This window comes from Ailuropoda melanoleuca, chromosome 3 (assembly GCF_002007445.2).
Source record: "Ailuropoda melanoleuca isolate Jingjing chromosome 3, ASM200744v2, whole genome shotgun sequence".
In the NCBI taxonomy this organism is placed as follows: Eukaryota; Metazoa; Chordata; class Mammalia; order Carnivora; family Ursidae; genus Ailuropoda; species Ailuropoda melanoleuca.
In genome coordinates, this window is record NC_048220.1 from 61453882 (window position 1) to 61474160 (window position 20279).

The 20279-nt window shown below is 33.2% G+C and overlaps 1 protein-coding gene across 4 annotated transcripts in view; it reads right to left on the minus strand.

The window, feature by feature from the left end:
* Positions 1 to 575: 575 nt before the first annotated feature.
* The window catches only part of TMEM161B (transmembrane protein 161B), a 70183-nt gene continuing 50479 nt past the window's right edge, over positions 576 to 20279 (minus strand). For 3 of the 4 annotated variants that reach the window (XM_034656470.1, XM_011232792.3, XM_034656469.1), the window contains 7 exons: positions 15631 to 15782; positions 15060 to 15120; positions 14462 to 14602; positions 11739 to 11852; positions 9075 to 9249; positions 7717 to 7813; positions 576 to 6556 (listed from right to left, as the gene is read on the minus strand). In XM_034656470.1, the coding sequence (XP_034512361.1) occupies positions 6279 to 6556; positions 7717 to 7813; positions 9075 to 9249; positions 11739 to 11852; positions 14462 to 14602; positions 15060 to 15120; positions 15631 to 15782 (1018 nt within the window). In that variant the 3' untranslated portion in view covers positions 576 to 6278. The remainder of the gene's footprint in view (positions 6557 to 7716; positions 7814 to 9074; positions 9250 to 11738; positions 11853 to 14461; positions 14603 to 15059; positions 15121 to 15630; positions 15783 to 20279) is intronic. The other variant, XM_034656471.1, reaches the window with a different exon arrangement.

The window sequence follows — 20279 nt, forward strand, 5'->3', positions numbered from 1 at the left end:
CTTAATAATTACAAACATGGTACTTTTAAGTGGTACTTAGAATGGTACAATGAAGTGACAAGACCAAAAAGTGCTCTTCCACTTAAAATGTGAAAACTAAAATCCACTCCTTCTGCCAAGAACTTTAATTCTCTCAAGTAAAATCAGTACTTAAAGAGGCAAAGAAAACTATTATCAAATTTATTGCATATGTCTGATCACATAATTGAAAAACCTTTTATACATGATCTAGATAGTGCTAGTACTTAACATTTTATTGAATCATCCTAACTTAAAGAACGGAACACTCTTTGCAACACATTCTTCTGCAAAAGAGCTGTCAAAAAAATTGTAAAATCCAACAATGCATTGCAACTGCATTTCTACTTCTTTTCTCAAAATGGAAATATCAGTCTTTAACTTGACCTGTGATAAAAACCTAGTGATCTAAGAACCTCAACAAATTCAGTTTAAGAAATTTAAGAAAATTATAAAAAGGATCATCATATTAAAACTGCTAGAGGTTGAGTACTTTATCATCTGCTTTGTGGTCAACTGTGAAGTGTCTATTTAAATTTCTTGCCCACTTCTTTATCTTTTTTTTTTTTTGGTAGTTGTTTATATATTCTGAACACCAGTCCTCTTTCTCATGTTTTGCAAATATTTTATCTCAACCTATGACATGTCTATTTTCTAAACAGGTTTTTTGATGAGAAATTTTTAATCTCTATGAAATCTATTTTATCATTAAAACACTGATTATTCCTTACATACTAAGAAACCTTTGCCCACCCCTAAAATTACCAAACTTACGACTTTCTCTAAAAGCCATATTGTTTTAGTTTTTACAAGGTATATCGTCCCTCTTGAATTCAATTTTGTGTGTATTCTGAGGTACTACATACTGCAACTATAAGGACTGAGGTTCAATTTCTAAAATGTGGATATCTCATTGTTCTAGTGCCAAGAGTTGAAATGACTCTGCTTTCTCCATTACTGCAATGTGACTCCTTTAAAATTTCACTACTGAATTAAAAAAAAAAAAAAACTTTTAATGATTAAAGTTTGTTAAATAAAATTTTGGTTTATTCCTATAATTCAGGTTTTTTTCTGATGCTGATATTCAGTTTCAACGGACTGTTCAGTTGCCAGACTACTAACTTTAGACATAAGCCACTTATCCAAAACTGGTACACGGACTATCTACTATAATGACAGAAATTTAAATACATGGAAAAAAGTTACACTTCATGCTCTGAGGAAATGTTAAGAACAGGACAAGTAAATATACACAAATACACAATCACAGTAATTCCTGTAACTTATCACCATTGCTCCTTATTTAAAGTAATTCTACTAACATAGTTTCGTTTGCTTTAGTCTTTTGGAATTTTCTATTCATAAATTGTTTCACTAAAATTACAGAAAGAAAAATGCATTCCAAATAAAATAGATGTTAAAACTAACTTCCACAGACCACTATTTAAAAAAATATGTTCTTTCATTTTTAATACTTCAGCAGTGGGTACACTTGATTTACACAAATTGTGTTAGAATATTTAAAATTTTGATATACTATTAATAAAATTTGTCCTCAGCCATGCTACCCTTTGCGTAATTACCTTTGTGTAACAGATTATCTGACAGATTAAAGAACTGGTGGGTAAAATTTGTCTGCCAAACGGACACATCATATTGCTCTAGAGTTCTGCAATTCATTTGAAATCCTTTGAGTCTTTAGAAGTTCTACTGAAATAAAATGTAAACATGTTTGAATTAAGTTAAAAAGCACTTGACAGAAAAACTATAACAAGTGGACTCAGGAGATTATATTTCTTACATGCTTTACTGTTCATTAGCAAACAAGCAGCATTTAAATTCAATGCCTATAATCCTTTCTACACAACACACCAACAAGAAAAGGGGAATATATAATACCATCCATCTTTTCAAAAATTCTGTTAGTGAGCTCACAAATAGCGAAGTCCAAGCAATCAGGGTGTTCTGTGAACCAATGAACTACTAAGAAAACTGCTAGTAAGAAAAAACTACTAAGAACACTGCTAACAAGAAAAAAAAAACCCCACTATGATGGGTCTTACTTCCTGCAAGTCATTACTCAGTAATTTACTTTTTCAGTGAGGCCTTTTCTCTTAATGCTCTGCTTAAAATTTTAACTTTATCCCTACCCTCCAACTTCATATTCTTTCTCCCTTCCCTGATTCCTCCCCAGCATCCCCACTCATTAGATCTTATCACTATCTAATACATCCTACATTTGACCCACTCATTTTGCTGCATTCCCGCACCAAACTCTAAGCTCCTTGAGGGGAGGGATTTTGTTCACTGCTGTATGTAGGGCAGTTTCTGGAGTATTATAGGTACTCAACAAAGATTTCTTGAATGAATAATTAAAGAAGTACAAAGCAAAATTTTCCTGGAGAAAACACTTTGTGAAGTCATTTTCAAGGGATGGTAAGTGAATATCCTCTAATATGACCTGTGACCATTCCTGAAGCCAAAAATTGCTATTCATTTTTCTCCTGCTAACACAAAGAGAAACTGATACCAGCTGTAGAAATATATAGCCATACATTTAATGTAAATTCCTTATTTTATTTTATGATAATACTGAGGTCAACAGTGATGATAATTCAGTTCTATTTCATTAATATAGGTTGAACGCCTAGTTGTGTGCAAAAAATAGCTAACTGAAGGCAATAATGTGATGTTTTCTGATTGTTAAATTAACATTCTTACCACAAAATTACGCTTTCTTCATTTAAGACCATGAATAGTCTTTCGCCAAGTGGAAGAAAGGAGGGGAGTACCACATATAGGGAGTTTAAGGGGGAAAAAAAGGAAAAAACAACAATGAAATAGAAAAATACACATTATCTGAATCATTGAAGTTATAGGCCCATCCAACATAACAGTCTGTAGCTAAAAAAAAGTTCAATTTTAACAGAAGACAAACATATGAACAGGCTATATCTGTTTTTTTTCTTAGGAAGAAAAAAAAATAAGTAAAATGTTTATACCATTTTAAAGGACAGAAAGGTTGACATTAGCTTTGTAATCATCCTTAGTGTCCATGTCAGAGTTTTCATGGCATATAACCAGCTCAGCTATGAACCCAGGGTACAAATACAATGAGACAAGTAGGAGTTAAAAGATGATATTGCAGAGATATCTGAGATACTGGGTTCATGGTCTAGGATCATAAATATGTTCAAATCTGATTCTTTAAGTCACCTAAAGGTCTGTGAAGATGCAGGATGATCCACATTCAATAATCACTTAGTTTTATTTTGCTGAATAGAACCATATACCATGATAGACCATTTTCAATTATGAGATGGCTCAGAAAGTGTGTTTGAATTCAGAGAATGTTGAGACCCTATGCTTTTCAGTACTGAGAATTTAATCTTTCATTTGAAAGAATAAAATCTATCCAGTGAAGTTCCAATTATAGATTTCATAATGAAGTCTACTTATTACTTCCTGGACCTATCAATTCCATTAATGGATGAATATCTGTTCTGAATCATAACTCAAGAAGAAATGTCACTATTTTACCAATGATATTTATATCAGAAACAATAAGACAATGAGCCCATTCTGCTTGGATGCATTGGTCATTTATGCATAGCAATTGGAATTCTGGGGAAAATGCCAAAGATAATCAAATGCATACGGATATTAAGATAAAATTATATGCTTTTCATTTCAGACATATCAATGGGGGTAGAAGGGAGAATACCTGATTTTTATAGTGCAATGGGCAGGGGGTGGGGGAGCAGGAATCAACAAATTGTCAAATGCAATTCCACAAATCATACGAAGCAAGATTATAAGGATTCCTAGTTAATTTAGTAGAAATATGAAATAACTGACCTATGAAGTATTTATATTGACTAGAGCCCAACATAAAAAATAATTCTACTGGCCTCATTAAGAATATTAAAATACTATTTGGAATCATTTTGGAATCATACACACACACAAACACACATATAAATTATATTGTACACCTAAAACAAATATAATGTTGTATGTCAATTATATCTCAATTAAAAGATATTATTTAGTTTACATAAAGTATAAACCCTTTACAGTCAGGAACAGAATCTGTGTATAGAGACAAGGTGCTTAAATAAACCAGTAGTTATAATCATCATTCTCTTCAAATCTGTTTGGAAAGGCTAAAAAAAACCTAAACCAAACCCATTACTTAAATTAATGTGCAGTTTGCATAAGTACACAGTATACTTATGGAGAATTCAAGTCTAAGGAGAGTGAATCAGTAGTATTTTAGAAATGCATGTTATTTCATCCAATAATAAATTCTAAGCCTTTTCCAGCTCTTCCCCCCCACTCCCCCCGCCCCGGATTACTCCACGGTACAATCTTTGAAACTCAAAATAATAACTTAAATTATAGTTTTTAAAATGTAGCTCTTTGATAAAAATGGTTTTAAGTATCAGGTAAAGTTCTTTTCAAGTCCAACATGTGAGAACTTTCACATACAAAATGTCATACTCTGCTATAATCTTGTTAAAAGATACTAATTTTAGTGGATGCTGTTATCTCAAGATGTATTTGGAATGTTTCTTTTGGAAATACACATGAACTAACATTAGTTTATATTAACGATTCATATCAACCAAAGAGGTTTATCCAACTTAAGAACTTATTACTCACTCATATTTAAACATGTCAGCTAATTCCAAAATATTTAATCTATACCAAAAGACAGGAACGTGTCTGTACTGCGATTATTCAAATGAATGTGAACCACAAGCCTTGAAAGTAATTCTAAAAGACCTTCAAAACTGCTTTCAATAGTGACAATAGCACTGAAACAATAGCACTAATATACAGCTTCTCAAGAACATTCTATGGAAGAACGTTTTTCTATAAATTCTACTAATTGTTTAAAAAAGAAAACAAACCTTATTTATCTCTTATATTCATTCCCTTTAAAAATGAAACTCTTAATTTTGTGTTTTACATAAACAAAGCCCCCCCAAAATTACATTTTTTCATTTCTTATGAATTTTTCATCCAAATTACCTCAATTTCATTCGGTAAAAGAAAATATTAACATTTCTTATTCTAAGCACTACAAACTTAAAACAAATCCTATTTAATAAGGGTTTAATTATTCCTATATATTGGGTTAGTGGGAAAGGTTCTGATGTTTGAAAATGACAGAAAAAATTTTAATTTGGGAGAAATCATCCAAGTATTTTTAATTTTAAGCAGTCTCACACATAGGTAACACAAATGAATTGCTTCATCTGATGAACTTTCAAAATGTATTTTAATCTCATTCCAAAACGAAAATTTCTAGATACAAACACATCTCATTCAATCACATTTAATATACATTCAGCAACTTAAAATATTATAAGTATCCAATATTTTCACCTTTTATAATCTCAATATATTATATATTTAATATATAATATATATACAATACATACAGGTAGTCAGCAGGATTTAAGGAATTTTTTAAAAGTCTGATCAATATTGATAAATATCTTTAGACTATTAAAAGAACTGTATCACAGAATAAAATAAAATATGGGAATTCCAAGCCTATTAGCAAGATTGCAAGTGTTCATATAGCCAATCATTTTAAAAGATCCCTCAAGTTGGACAGAATACATTTTAAAACAATGTTCTTGCTACTCTCAAGCAGCAGTACTTGTAGATATTAAGCATATACTTCTCCATTAAATTTAAAATTACTATGCAGCTTTCTTTACTGTAATATACAGTAGCTATTTCTTCCTTTCTGTTGGATTTTGCTGTTGTTGTTTGAAGAGTGACTAATGTATTACCAACAGAAGTGACTCTAGCTCCTTTCCCTCCACTAAACATGGCTCAGTTTGAAGATTTTTCTACAGGCAGCCACTATGAATATTAACAGTACCTTTATACCATTAAGAGCAATCAATCAATAACTGTAGTCAGAAGTTTCAAAGACTGTTGGAGGTTTCTGTAAACCAAGGTAATCAAAAGTATTACCCCTGTAGATAGCCCTCTCACATCAGTTAATACAAGGAGTTAAAATTCCAATGCCACAGTATAGCAGTTAATAATCTACTCTGTAATTTTAAATATTATACCATTGATTCACCCTGAGAATACAGAGGAAGCATCTAAAACAAGATATTCTGATATGTTTTTTTCTTTTGTATTTACTTTCTTCTGGTTTCCAACAGCCCTTCAAGGGCACAAATATTTCAATTCAAAGTGTGACTCGGACATCCTTTTTTGTTAACTGAGATTCATGCCACAGTCAGATACTGGTGATAGAAAAGCCCAAAAAGGCTTGTAGAAAAGAGACAAGCAGCAATCCACCAGGTCAGAAAAGACAGAAGTCCTCGAAAAAGCAGAGGAGTGAAAATATTTTTTAAGCTGCTCAGTGCCACTGTTATTTGTGTAACAGTTACCTTCATCTTCCCATCAGCAGATGGTAATTCAGAGTAAACAGAGTTGGAGGATAGACTATTATCCACTGGCAAGGTAGAGATAGATTCTGGATAAATCCCCCAGGAATGATTACCTAGAAAATTCAAGAGACAAAAAAACCTGAAGACTAATTCCAAGCCCTCTAAGTGAAAACAAAACCAAAAAAACCTTTAATTTATACTTGAAACTAAGAACAAGAAGTTTAGTAGCATAACAAATTATTTCATGTTAAAAATAAAATAACCTTTCTACATATCTGGTAAAAAATTCATTTAACCTGATTAGACTACAAGCTGGTCTTACCAGTAAAAGTACACATAAAAATCTAATTTACTTTTAATTAAGTGCACTAAAATCTGGTAAATTAATAAAAATTTTTTTCCTTGTAAAATAATCAACTACCTCTACTGGAGTGACAGGGACAAACTCAGTAACTTCTCAGAAATCTTTTCTACCTCTAGAATATCAGAATAAATTTCTTTCTCAGAAACTATCTATGATTTCAATGTGAGAGACTATTAATAGCTTCCAGAAAGTTTTTCATCGTATATTTTCCTATGTTGGATAGGATATGAGTCACATAAGTTATAACTGAGCTATTTCTTTATGTTCCACAGATTCCTAAAGGCCATTTACATCTATCACCAGCTCTATAGTATCTATGAAGCCCACCCAAATAATACTTTTACTTTTAGTTCCTTTGGGCTTCTTAAACCCCCACACTCGCTAGCTGACTGATCTAAGCAAAGAGAAATAATCAATACAATAATAGATAGTTCTCGAATAACACCACACAGAAACTTGATAGTTCAGTGAACAGACTTATAGGAGAACTTTGTTCTTCCGCTGAGAAATCCTTATCCTGTTAATAGCTAAAGAAGAACTGACTAAAGGATCCTGGATTCATATAAGTATACAACTACCTTATAATAACTGAAATGTTAGGCACTAATAAAATCTTACATCATCCTCTTACAACACAAAATAACTAAGACCAAGAGTGCTCATTAAAGCTTCTCAGTAAATCTGGGAATTAATCTTTAGCAAACAATTCTTATAAGTAGAGCATAATATTATAAAACTACATGGACCTGAAGATGATGAATCAACTTTTAAAAGTTTCCCATGTTTCTTATTAAAAGTTTCAAAGAAAACAATTTTAAGAAACATATTTCTTTGTAGGTAACAAAAAGCATTATTCATTATAGGTAGAAAGTTAAACAACACATTTTCCAGTTGCCAGGGCAAGCCTACCTAGTGTTTTCAAAAGCAGAGTTGTGTGAAGCAGCATTACCAGAGGCGCCACATACTGCAGGGCAATGACACACAGGTAATAAAAGACTCGAGCCACCTGCAACCAACAACATTCTTAAGTGTCTAATACCGCTGACATGTTATGAGTAAATTAAACTTTCACATAATTGTCAAAATGAATTGCTTAAGAGATAAGTAATCCCATCATGGGAAGGAAGCTAAATGCTATTAAGTCTGCACTTCATTATAAATGCCCCCAAACTGACTTCAGAAAGGCTCAGTTTGAAGGTAAATTTTATTTATTTTTTTAAAGACTTTATTTATTTGACAGAGAGCGTGAGTGAGCACAAGCAGGGGGACCAGCAGAGGGAGAGGGACAGGGAGAAGCAGGCTCCCCACTGAGCAGAGAGCCTGACGGTGGGGCTCCCAGCACCCTGGGATCATGACCTGAGCCAAAGGCAGACGCTTAACTGACTGAGCCACCCAGGCCCCTGAAGATAAGTTTTAAATGTGGAAATATTAAACTCCTTGAAAATAGTTCTTAAGTGGTTAATATAAATTGGAGAAAATAATCCCTTATATTTAAATGGTATATTCACTTACATTTCAAACATAAAATAAAATGCTAGAATCTCTAGATGGACACCAAAAACATCAAGCTAAATAAAAATAACAGACTGAGTCATAAAACCCTCATAAATAAAAACATCAAGCCCCCATTCCATATGAACATAAACAACTAAAATTTGAGGTAAAATTATAGAGAGAACGAAAATATGTAAGGTAAAACAAAAAAAGTGTGAATCTTGATGAACACCTCTGACTATGAAAGAAAGTGAAAAACAGAGCACCCAACACAAAATTTCTAAAAAAAGACACGATCCAGTTATACAGATCCAGTTAACTATAATGGTGGATGGATTCCTAGCCCTTTCCTTCTTGGAATTTCCATTAAGTTAAATATTTACATTTCATGTTCAAAAACTTGGAATACTGTTACATGGAATTAATTTAGTCACTAAAACTAGTATTTCCTACCCCATAAGTCTTAAAGGCTAGACAATAATATATTGTAATGTCTTCCAAATCAATTGGGGGTCCCATATAGCAATAGTAGATATACCACAGCATTGCAATCCAAACTGTATGATACTTCAGGAAGAGGACCTGAGATTCTTTCTTCACTTAGCACCAAAACCAGATCGAGGTCTCTTGGGTATCTGTCAGTTTAAGATTATGCCATTTATTTAACAGCATGAGTATTGTGGGATAAAATTACTATTAAGGGAAATTAAATGCTTTGTTTTCTTACAATACGATGCTTACTATCTTCATTGTGACTACAGTACGAAACTTACCATTTTCTGTAGCTCAACTGTACTTATTCGCCCTGCTTCTTTCTTCATCTGATCCACACATTTCTGGGCTAGGTTTAAGTAAGCTTGCAGGTGACTGCGCATCATGGCCAACCGCAAAGCACACAGCAGGATTATTAACCAGAGTCGCAGAGTATCGAATGTAGCCTCTGTCATTCTACAGATCAAAAAGTTGACATGGTGCTCTCAAAGACCAAAATACGTTAGCATGCTGGTTACGTGCGTCAGTGTTCACCATATAAAATACAGGGTAGCTATACTTAATTACAGTCGGAGATATAAAACAAAAGTATCCCACTATGCTACAGACTTATCTATAGAATAATTTGACTTGTATAACAGACCTAGACAGATAAATGTATCATGAAAGTACAGTAGTAACAGACACCTAGAAAATGTGGGAGCACCTGGGATCCTCCTCACTATATACCCTCCTCCATGGAAAAAAAAATGGTTGTGAAAGGAAGAGAGAAGCTGGGTGCTCTTAAACTAGAGAATTGAGAGAAAGAAGGAAACTACAGGAGACTGCCTAGGGAACTATCAAGGCAACAACCCAGGCCTAGAGTTTTGTCTGATTTATACAGATATTTGAACAGGATCTCTCACCCGGATGACTTCCTGATTGGGATCATAGGAAAACCAGAAATTCTGATACATTATGAAGAAATCGAGTGTCTCAGACTCCTCTCCAACAAGTCATTTAACCTATGTGCTCAAGCTGGCTCAGTTGTGAGCAATTCCTCAAGACTAAGATGAGGATTTCAGGTAGAAGATGTACCCTTATGACGTTTTTTTCAGTTGACTGGAGAGGGCTCCTTAATGGATTTTAGAAAGAAAACGTAATTTCTGATGTCCTTTGTGGTTTAACGTTTTTAAAAGACCATGGTTTCTCCTTTAATAAAAGGTAACACTGTAAGTAATTTGAAAGTAACACCTAGACCATGCTCCACGTCTATTCTAAACTCTAACACACATCAGGCACTTAATATTGGACGGCTGAAATGTGTGAAATTACTTTTAAAAACGTTGTGAATCTGTCAAGTTAAAATTACCATTAAGACTTACTTGTGTGGGGGAAAAAACATTACGACCTCAAGGAATACTTCCCTAGTTTAATAAGATTAACTCTTAAAAAAAAAAAAAAAGTCCTGGCCATCACTGATTATATACTCCAAAACAAATTTGTACCAGGATCTAAAAGAAATACATAACATAAAATGTATACTGTGGGGGCGCCTGGGTGGCACAGCGGTTGAGCGTCTGCCTTCGGCTCAGGGCGTGATCCCAGTGTTACGGGATCGAGCCCCACATCAGGCTCCTCTGCTATGAGCCTGCTTCTTCCTCTCCCTCTCCCCATGCTTGTGTTCCCTCTCTCGCTGGCTGTCTCTGTCTCTATGTCAAATAAATAAATAAAATCTTAAAAAAAAAATGTATACTGTGGAGTCAATGACTTGTCAAGGTTTTCTACTTTAATTTTGATGAGGCAGAGCAGTGAAAGAAACATTGATTAAGCATTTACTTCTAGCTGGCTGCATTACATGCATTAATTTAATTCCAATGATAACTTTGTGAGGTAGATACTATTATCTTCATTTTCCAGATGGGGAAACAGAAGCTCAGTGAAGTTAAATAACCTGCCTCAAGTGACAGTTTCAGTGATCAGAACTGGGGCTTGAACCAGCTTTGTCTGAATCTTTCCATTACTGTAACATAGTTCCAAAGGCTAACGAGTTAATACATCAAGTATAGTAATTAGTACCTTTTAATAAATTCTTTCTGTTTCCTTACCATCTTCTGTTAAAAGGGGAAATATGACCTAATATTAGATAATAATGTTAAGGCATTATTTTTAATTTGATAGGTATGATGATACTATTATGGAAAATGTCCTTATTTCTTAGAGGTACATACTCGTGTTAGGGTAAAAATGTTAGACCTCTACTTCACTTGAAAAACTACTTCATCAAAAAAACAAAACAAAAAAAGGGTGAAGCAAATATGGAAAATATTAACAACTCTCATAGGGGCTGAATCTGAGTTTCCATTTATACCACTTATTTTATCCTCTGTAATTTTTTTTTTTTTTTTTTTAAGATTTTACTTATTTGACAGGGAGGGAGACAGCCAGTGAGAGAGGGAACACAAGCAGGGGGAGTGGGAGAGGCAGAAGCAGGCTCCCAGTGGAGCAGGGAGCCCGATGTCGGTGGGGCTTGATCCCAGGACTCTGGGATCACACCCCGAGCCAAACGCAGCCGCTTAAGGACTGAGCCACCCAGGCGCACCTGTTCTCTGTAATTTTCAGTTAAGAAAAAAGAACTGAAGCAACTATCTTAAAAATAGGCCCCAAACACAAAAATGTCAGATACAACTGGACATTAAGTGAGAAGGCAGAAAAACTTACAAATATACAAGATAACTGTTAATGTGGATTTACAATCATTCACATTCATTAATGAAGATCATAAAAAAGTTAAATGATGATTTGTAGCTTCAGTTTTAGAACACATCTTATAGCATTTCTATTGTTTTAAAAATACAGTATCCTAATACTATCATTAAAAAACTTAAATACAGTATATTCCATTTTGGAAAACAATTTTGATTTTATAAGAAAATAAAAATTAGCCCTCAAATACCCATACTTACAAAGGGACACTTTCTTTACCCAATGGTGGGTTCATAATGTAGTCTTTGGTGACTGGTTTTACCCAGAGCAGAACCATAAATAAAGGAGCCAAGAAGTTGATATGAAGTAATGTTCTGAAAGTATGCAAGAAATAAATATAAAAACCCAGGAACAAAATACACTAATAACTACAAAAACTTGGAACTTACGAAATGAAGACAGAAACTTATTTTCAGTATTCTGTATTAAGGTACTACTGTCATCATTATTTTCTATTTATCATTATCACTTGACACTGATTTGAGGCCCTGCAAAACTACCTCATTATCTGAACTTTTCAAATGAGAACATTTAGATTCAGGAAAGTTAAATGACTTGCTCATGGCAATATTACAGGTTCAAGGCAGATGTAGCACTAAAATCTAATCTGTTCAGTTCTACCCTAGTGTTCTTTAACAATCCCCTACTATATCCCTGATTTAATACACAGGTACTTAAATGACTAACTTTACACAATGAATCCAATGGGTTTTCAGTATAGAGGCATCATCTTTTGACACTTTTTCAGTACAAGCTAAAACAAAGTGCCTCCTCATTACTTACAAGTAAGAGTCAGTGATTAGCAAGGTCCATAATACTAGAAGGCATAAGGCACATGGAACCTTCCACAACTTATAACTAAGGAAACTTCCAATATGCAAGGATCATGTGTAATGTTTTAATAACACTTAAAATCATAAATGATTCATATATTTTATTTTTCATGTAGTATTATGAATTTAATTTCCCTATCCTATACGTACCAAGAAAATTTACATTACTTCAGAAAGGCAATATACCTAAAACACCAAAAGGTTGTAGGTCTGAGTTATAATTTCATTGTTAATTATTGTCCCAAGTTTGTATCCTACAAAGACAGATGACTGTAAAGACTGTTCTTATTTCAGGAAAAAAAGGCAAATTCTTCTGACTATTTTATTACCATGTCCTGTTTTCAGGATCAACCACAGTGAAGGGCTAAACTGGACAGTTTTAAATACACACACATGCACACACACACACACACACATTTCAAAATTTTCACTACAGTGAAAATGACAGTGATCTATGTAAGGAAAAGAGGGCTGCGTCAGAACACCTGACAGGGAAAGGTGGAACTTGGTTCTAAGCTCTGGCATTAAAACAAGTACTAGTGCCTGGCCACGGGGCCGAGGAGAACACTGCTCTTTGTGCCAGTCATGCTACTCTCACACCAGAACAAGGTTACCCACACTCCTGTATCATGGCAGAGGGCTGCAACACAATTGGGGGCTGCAGTGAACTGAAAATAAAGCTCCAAACCCCAAAGGGGAAAAAAATCTTAAAAAGAAGCTACATTTTACTGAAACAGGAACTAAGATGTGCCCCCTCCCAATCCTAAACCACCACTCAATGCTTTAAATATTTTTATAAAGTGATTCGTTCATCCCCCAGCCAGGGTAAACCACCAGGTGCGGGGGTGGGGGNAGCGGTTTCAGTAGCTGGTAAAGGGCTCCCCTCCACCCACCTTTTCAGCTTATTTAAATCCTAACACTGGGGTTAGTGGACTGAAGTGTGTGTGTGGAGAGGAGGGGGAGAACCAGGTTTTGTTTTAAAAGAAGCCATTAGAGAGATGGAGGGATGTTGAGAGAAAGGCAGGATGTAGCCAAGAGCACGCTGAGTAAAAGGAGGGGAAAAAAGAGGAATGAAACAAGTGGGTACTGGGAGGTGAGAATGGGTAATCACGCGTGTGCGCGCACACACACACACAATATGTAGAAAAATGGAGATTACGGAAAAAACAAAAAAGATCCAGAATTAAAGGAAAATGACATAGGTAAGAGGAAAGAATGTGAAAAGACTACAGAATCAACATCATTAAATACAGGGTTTTAAGAGCAGAAATGTTAAGAAAAATGACCACTCAGAGAAACTCAAAGATTATACACATATATCAAAGTGGAATACTCTCAACTGGGGCTTCTACTGCAAAACATAAAGACAAGATGGAAATTTGGGTCTGGATATGAATTGAAAGATATAAACCTATCATTCTGCCAAGGTGTCTAACATCAAAAAAAACATCTATAACAACCACGAAGAATATAGTAAATGGGCTTTGAATTATATGTAGAGATTCAAATATGATTTCTCTATTTGAGAACTAAAGTAGAATCTGGCAGTTAAAAGTAATCTATGACATTTAGTACTGTACAGTATCAGCAATCCCCAAATAAAAAATTATTTTAACAAGAGTCTCATAAACCGCTCAGTAATTTAGGAAAAACATACATTTCTTATGTATACAGAGTTAACTTTTAAAACACTTTAAAATAAAAAATTAAATTATTTAAAATTATTTACATAAAATTTAAATATTTTAATGAAATGTTCTAATTTAAGAGAATTACCACAGATCCTTTGTTCAGTTGTAGAGATTACAGTATCATAAACATTAACTTCTGAGTTAAAAAGAACGAACAAATACTGATATTTCCTTTTTTTAATAAGTAAAAAAGAAATTTAGTAATTGATTTATGTTTTTAATCACAGGACTTAAAATTTAGAAGTGAATGAAAGAAACCTGCTTATAGAAGAAGTAGTGTGACATCAAATGGTTATTAATTTTCAATACAATAATTTATGATTCATTACAATAATATACCTTCATTAAGATGGAAAACATATATTTATCTGCATGTGCTTATGTACATTTTCCGCTTACTGTGTAATTTTTTCTGTTGCCAAATTCAGGGCATCCAGATGCATTTGAGCCAGTCGTAATCCAGGAAATGTCAAAAAAGCCCCAATGAGTGAACAGAAAATAGCCAGGAAAAATTTGAAAGTAAGTTTTGAAACAGGACCCCTAAATAAAATTAAAAAAAAAAAAAGGTAATAAGTAACTTTCTAGGAATTTTCTTTCTTCTAATCAATTACTTTACAAACCACAATAATAACAGTAACAAAAACTAAGTAAACTTTTACAAAAAGACTGTTCTTACTCAAATACCTACAATGGATTTTGGCGAACTATAAACTACATCAGGCATCTCTAGCCACACTGGTAACAACCCAACCTGCATACTCAGCATAGGATCTGACATACGACTCAATTTAACCTCTGGTGGCAGAGGAATTAAATCAAATAAGAGCAAACCAAATAAGAATTCTATCAAACATACTAACTTTATTATACATAATGTAAAAATTACGAAATATTTCTAAAAGTCCTACTTAAACACAAAACCACTTACAGTAAATGCTTTTACACAAAAAATGAAAAAATTTAAACTTAAGTGATACTTAATATTTTAGAAACTTACTGAGATTCTAAACCTTGCTTTTCAAGAAACTGCATCGCACTATCTGAAAAATTTGTAAACCCTGCAGGGGAAAAAAAAATTATTCTTAATACAGAATCTTTCTTTGGAAATAAAATGTTAGGAAACAGAACATCTTAAATCTTGAAGTGACTAGCTTAGGCTCTTTCATGTGCTAATTAGTATGCCATAATGCAATAAAATTTGGTTATTAGCAGGAACAGTCTTTGAAAACATCCCTTTGATATTTGTATATTCCATAAGTGTGCATAAAATTTGCATCAAAATTTGCATCTTTATCTATGTGAGTAAACTTCAGCATTGCAGAAACTTAACTTTAAGGAAAAAATGACGGGGGCAGCATTTTTGGAAAAAGCTAACAAAAAATTTAGCTGAAACAAAAAAAAGGAAGATTAAGAATAATAAAGGTTAATTATTTAGAACATTACAGAATATACATCTCAAACCTAATTTTAAAAACACATCAAATACAAAACATTATTAAATAATGAAGTAAAAAGTATTAACACTTGATAAAGCAAAATTGATTTTTAAACTTGTATGAAATGATTACCTGTTTCGAGTCCAAATTCCAGATAGTTTTCTGTTACAATCAAGACTGCCATTGCTTTCACAAAGAAAAAAAATCCAAAGGTAACACAGACTGATCTTTCACCACCATCTTCTACTTTAAAATAGTGTGTAGTTAATGAAAATAGAACTTTGCTGCAGAAGAAAAAGTTCAGGAAAAACCACAAGTAACTTTGTGGGAGTTAAATACAACCAACTTTACAGGACTTAAACTCCAATAAAATCTGACTACAACATTTATTTTGACTCTACAACATGCTTACCTACAAGGTGCCCTTTGGAAGGAAGTGAAAAACTAAGGAAAATCTGGTTAGTCTTCCAGGAAATAGGACATAAAAACAAAGCAAATTTTAGTGAAGTTTATAACATTTTTAAATTAATGTAAAGTGCACATATACATGTTAAGCTGTAACTAGGGAAAGAATGTATTTCTATTTTATCTGACTCAAATTTTACTAGGAGGTTATTAAAATAATTTTATGAAATAGGTTCTCAATGACATGAAAAGCTAAGGTAGACATTATTTTTGGGAAATATCTTTTCTTTGGCATGTTCAAGTAAATTATATTTAAACACACAAACACACATCACAGAAATCATCCAGTAATTCAAAATCTGAGAATTACTAATAGCCACTGGTAAGCTGGTATCATCATTTCAAAGATTACCATTAAACAAAAAACTAGAGGACGTAAGTTCTAGCTGAGTACTCAAAAACAGCCAAAGGTTCAACATGCTCACTTCATTAAAAAAAAAAAAAACAACTTTTATGTAAAATAATTAGATTATTTTATCTGAACTCACCCACTCCTCCAACTAAGTGATCAAATCAATATCAAACCAGTGGCTGATGCAAAGCTAGAACTCAGATATCCATTATATCAAACTGTTCTTGAAAACATAAACCTGCCAAACAAAATAATAAGGTGCTTGGCAAAAAAAATCTAGAAAAGCAACTTTCAAATCAACTATATGTCAAGCATGGAAAATAATAACAGCTGTCACTTAGTACTTCCAAGTGCTAGGCATTACCAATTAACTCTTTTCATTCTCACATTAGCCAACTACTATCACTACTTTACAGATTAAAAAAAAACTGTGGCACAGAAAAGTAACTTGTCCAGAGCTTAATTAGAGGAAGTAAGGATTTAAATCTAGGCAGTCAGGATCCAGAATGTTCACTTAACTCATTATACTGCCTCTTCTAAACTGTATATAGCACTTAAGTTATGTGGTAGTTTAGCAGTAACACAAAAAACCTTCTAAAAATAGAGCTGCCATGAAACATGTCAACAGTTCAAACATTCTCATGATCAGAAGAATCCTTCTTCACGAAAAGCTGGGAAAGGATAAGAACTCTCATCCTTGCTGCTTAAAAAGCTGTCCTTTTTTGCCCTATTTAAAAATAGTTAATAAACTTATTACCCATTCTCTATTTTTTCTTTTTGGATACTACCTAGCATACTGGATATAAATGTAGCATCCCAGCTGCTCTAGTTAAGGTCACCTGTCCTAAAGCAAGAGAACTTAAAGGTAATAATAAAGATAGATGACTTTTCGGCATTTTTCAAATGGAACTTGAAATAAATCTCTACTGACTGTAAAGTCCATTATATCAAGGATTCTTGCCTCTTGTTCATTGCTGTAGTTAAGAGTGCCAAGAAAAATGCCTGGCACATAGTAGGTACTCAAACAATCGGTGAATGAATTTTGCCATAGAAATGATTTTACAAGGCAGTTTAGGTAAGCTGAAAGAGTATTAATTTTATGCTTCAAGGGTAAATAGATTTTTGAAGGAATTATATAAAAAACAACACTGGGACAATATACTCAAAGTAAAAAAAAAAACACTCAATGTAGAAAAAGTTTTAGTCTAAAGATCTGTTTTTATTATTGGTAATAACAAAAATATAAATTATTTACTATCCATGGTTATAAATTTAAAGGACCACCTGGGTTTTATAAAGGCTATGGCTTTGTTTTCTCAAGGCTTGTTTAGCAGGTAGTTTCCCTTTTAAAATAAAAAAAAAATAAAGTAGTACAGGAATAGCTCATCTTTACCCACTTATTCCAAAGCAACCAGGCCCCCAGAACAGTGTGTGATGGAAAGTATTTTATTAACACCCTTTACTCAGCTCATTGTTCAGTGAGTATCATCCCCTTCCTGCCTTTCACTGTTCTCATCTCAGTGATTTCCACTCCAGCTAATCTCTTTTTCACATAAATCTCTCTTCTTTTTCTTAAATACCATGATGCAAGATAAATACTTTCTCTAATCTGTTTTCCTAATTACTTATTAGTAGTAGTGCTACTTTCTTTGGAGAACTCTGGTCTTGTATGCTATGTTATAGACAAAATGAACTTTCATGGGCTAATACTGCCAGGGAGATGCCATTTATACCATTATTATTTCTCTAAAAAAGTGTTACTTTATTTCTAAGCATTTTAGAATACACTCTACACATTAGTTTGGAGATACTACCTACAAATCGCTGTACTAGAAATTGATTTCAACTTTTTAATGTATTTCTTCACAGACTAATATTTGTTTGCTACATTCCATAGATAAAACACCCAATTTGCTTCTAAGATAAGACAAAACCAGATAATGAAAAGCTAGATGATAACCCCTGAACTTTTTTAATAAAAGACTTCTGCATGTTTTCATATTTACTATTGTGAACATCTGCTTTAGGATACATATAACCAGAATACACATATAGAACTTCAGCATACAACTTCTGAAGTCATTTACCAGGTATTTTAAATGTCTTCTTATATCCATCATAACTCAGATTAAATATATACCAGTTAAGTATGTGAACAAATTACTTCTTTAATGTAAAAACAAATAAGACTAATAAGCAAATGCCATTAGTTTACAATTATCACCCCCAGCAAATAGTCAGCACTCTATCACAAAGTTATCTTGCTCATTTAAGTCTGTAGTACTCTGACTGTAGAAAAAGAGAAACTGGAAATTCTACTGAAGTAAAAAAGCTAACCCACACAATAATAGATGTCAGTTTCTATGATACTGAGCACTAGGGGGGAAAGGGGAAGCTAAATTATTTTTGCAAATCCTCAAGTCTTACAAATCTTCAAAACCAACAATCTCTGCAATTTACAGTAAGAATTTCAAGAGTGATATTTACATTGCAGTTCTTATTTTGCAGTGCGGTATTTTGTGATATTCCATGTGTTATCTCTTCACAATTCTTTCTAAAATCACCCAACATTATTGTACAAGTTTCCCCTAAACATATTTGTCAATCTTTTTCCTACCTTGGCTAACAGCTACTAAATCATTTTCAAGCAACAAGAGTATATTGCATCATTGCAGAAGTTGGAATGATTTTGTAATATTCAGCTTAAATAGGACTGTCAAATTGACAGGATGTCAATTTCAATTAAAATGATTAATGAGGGTTTAACAAAGCACATTTAGGTTCCACATCATTTTAAGATGTAATATGATTTTCACCTTTTCTACAACTTAACCATTACACATAGCCTACCACTGTATTCTTCTCCATTTCTGTACAGAGTTATCTTCATTTTAGAGTTTCTGCATTTATGCTCTCATATCAAAGACAAACACTGGTAGTCTATAGTTGCTTAAAGTATAGACTTTCCAAGGGAAAAATAAATAGTAAGACTATATACCCAACACAGGACCCTGACAGTAATCAAGAGTCTCCAGCAAGGGGAAATAAAGGCAGGATCTGCCCCACCATCAACGCAGACCTGTTCCATTAGTCTGGGTGAAAATACATTGATTGTAATGAAACATGCTTCTGAGAGGAGCTGTGTGTGCATACAAAAAAAAAGCTACAAAGCATTAACGTAAACAACCTTGCATAATCTAAGCTTCTTGGGACAGTTTTCTAATTAACAAAAGTAACAAACACACTGTAGCTTAAATTTACATTATGGTTTAGTTTTTAGTAGTACAATTACTAAAAACTACAAAATTATGACTTCAAAAATTACAGAATTACAACTTCTTTACTTAAAGCTTCCTAAGTTCTCTTCAGAGAAGTATTACACATGTAAGATCCCATTATACAATTATTTTTAAAATAATGCAATTATAAAAGCATAACCTCATTATATCTATGATTAAGTGATATTACTCACTTTATTAAGAGATGAAACCAGGTTAAGTGTGAACATTATGAAAGCAAATAACAAAAAAAACCCTGACTTTTTCAATAAATAGGACTACTGAAGCTTTTCCCCATGCAAATCGTTGTTTATCTTATAATGCAGTAGAGAATCTATCTCTGAGTACCAAGTTTTCTAAGAAAGCAAGTTAGGAACAATTTTACAAGTCTTTTAAACTTCAACTTAACTTTCAGTATTCAAGGAGTGAAACACAAAAACACTGTTTAAGAGTGATGATGAAATTCTAGAATACAGATACTCCAACTTCTCCCTCTAGGATACTCTGAATCCCGTGTTCCTTACACATTTAACTCTTCTCCAAAACTTAAAAATAAAAGAAACAACACCAGTGGTTCATTTTGCTAGTATCAAACACTATAGGTCCATCTCTTTCTTGGCATTATAACAAAGCTTACACATTGGGAAAGAACAAGGAAAATGGAGTAAGATTAAAAACCGGAAAAA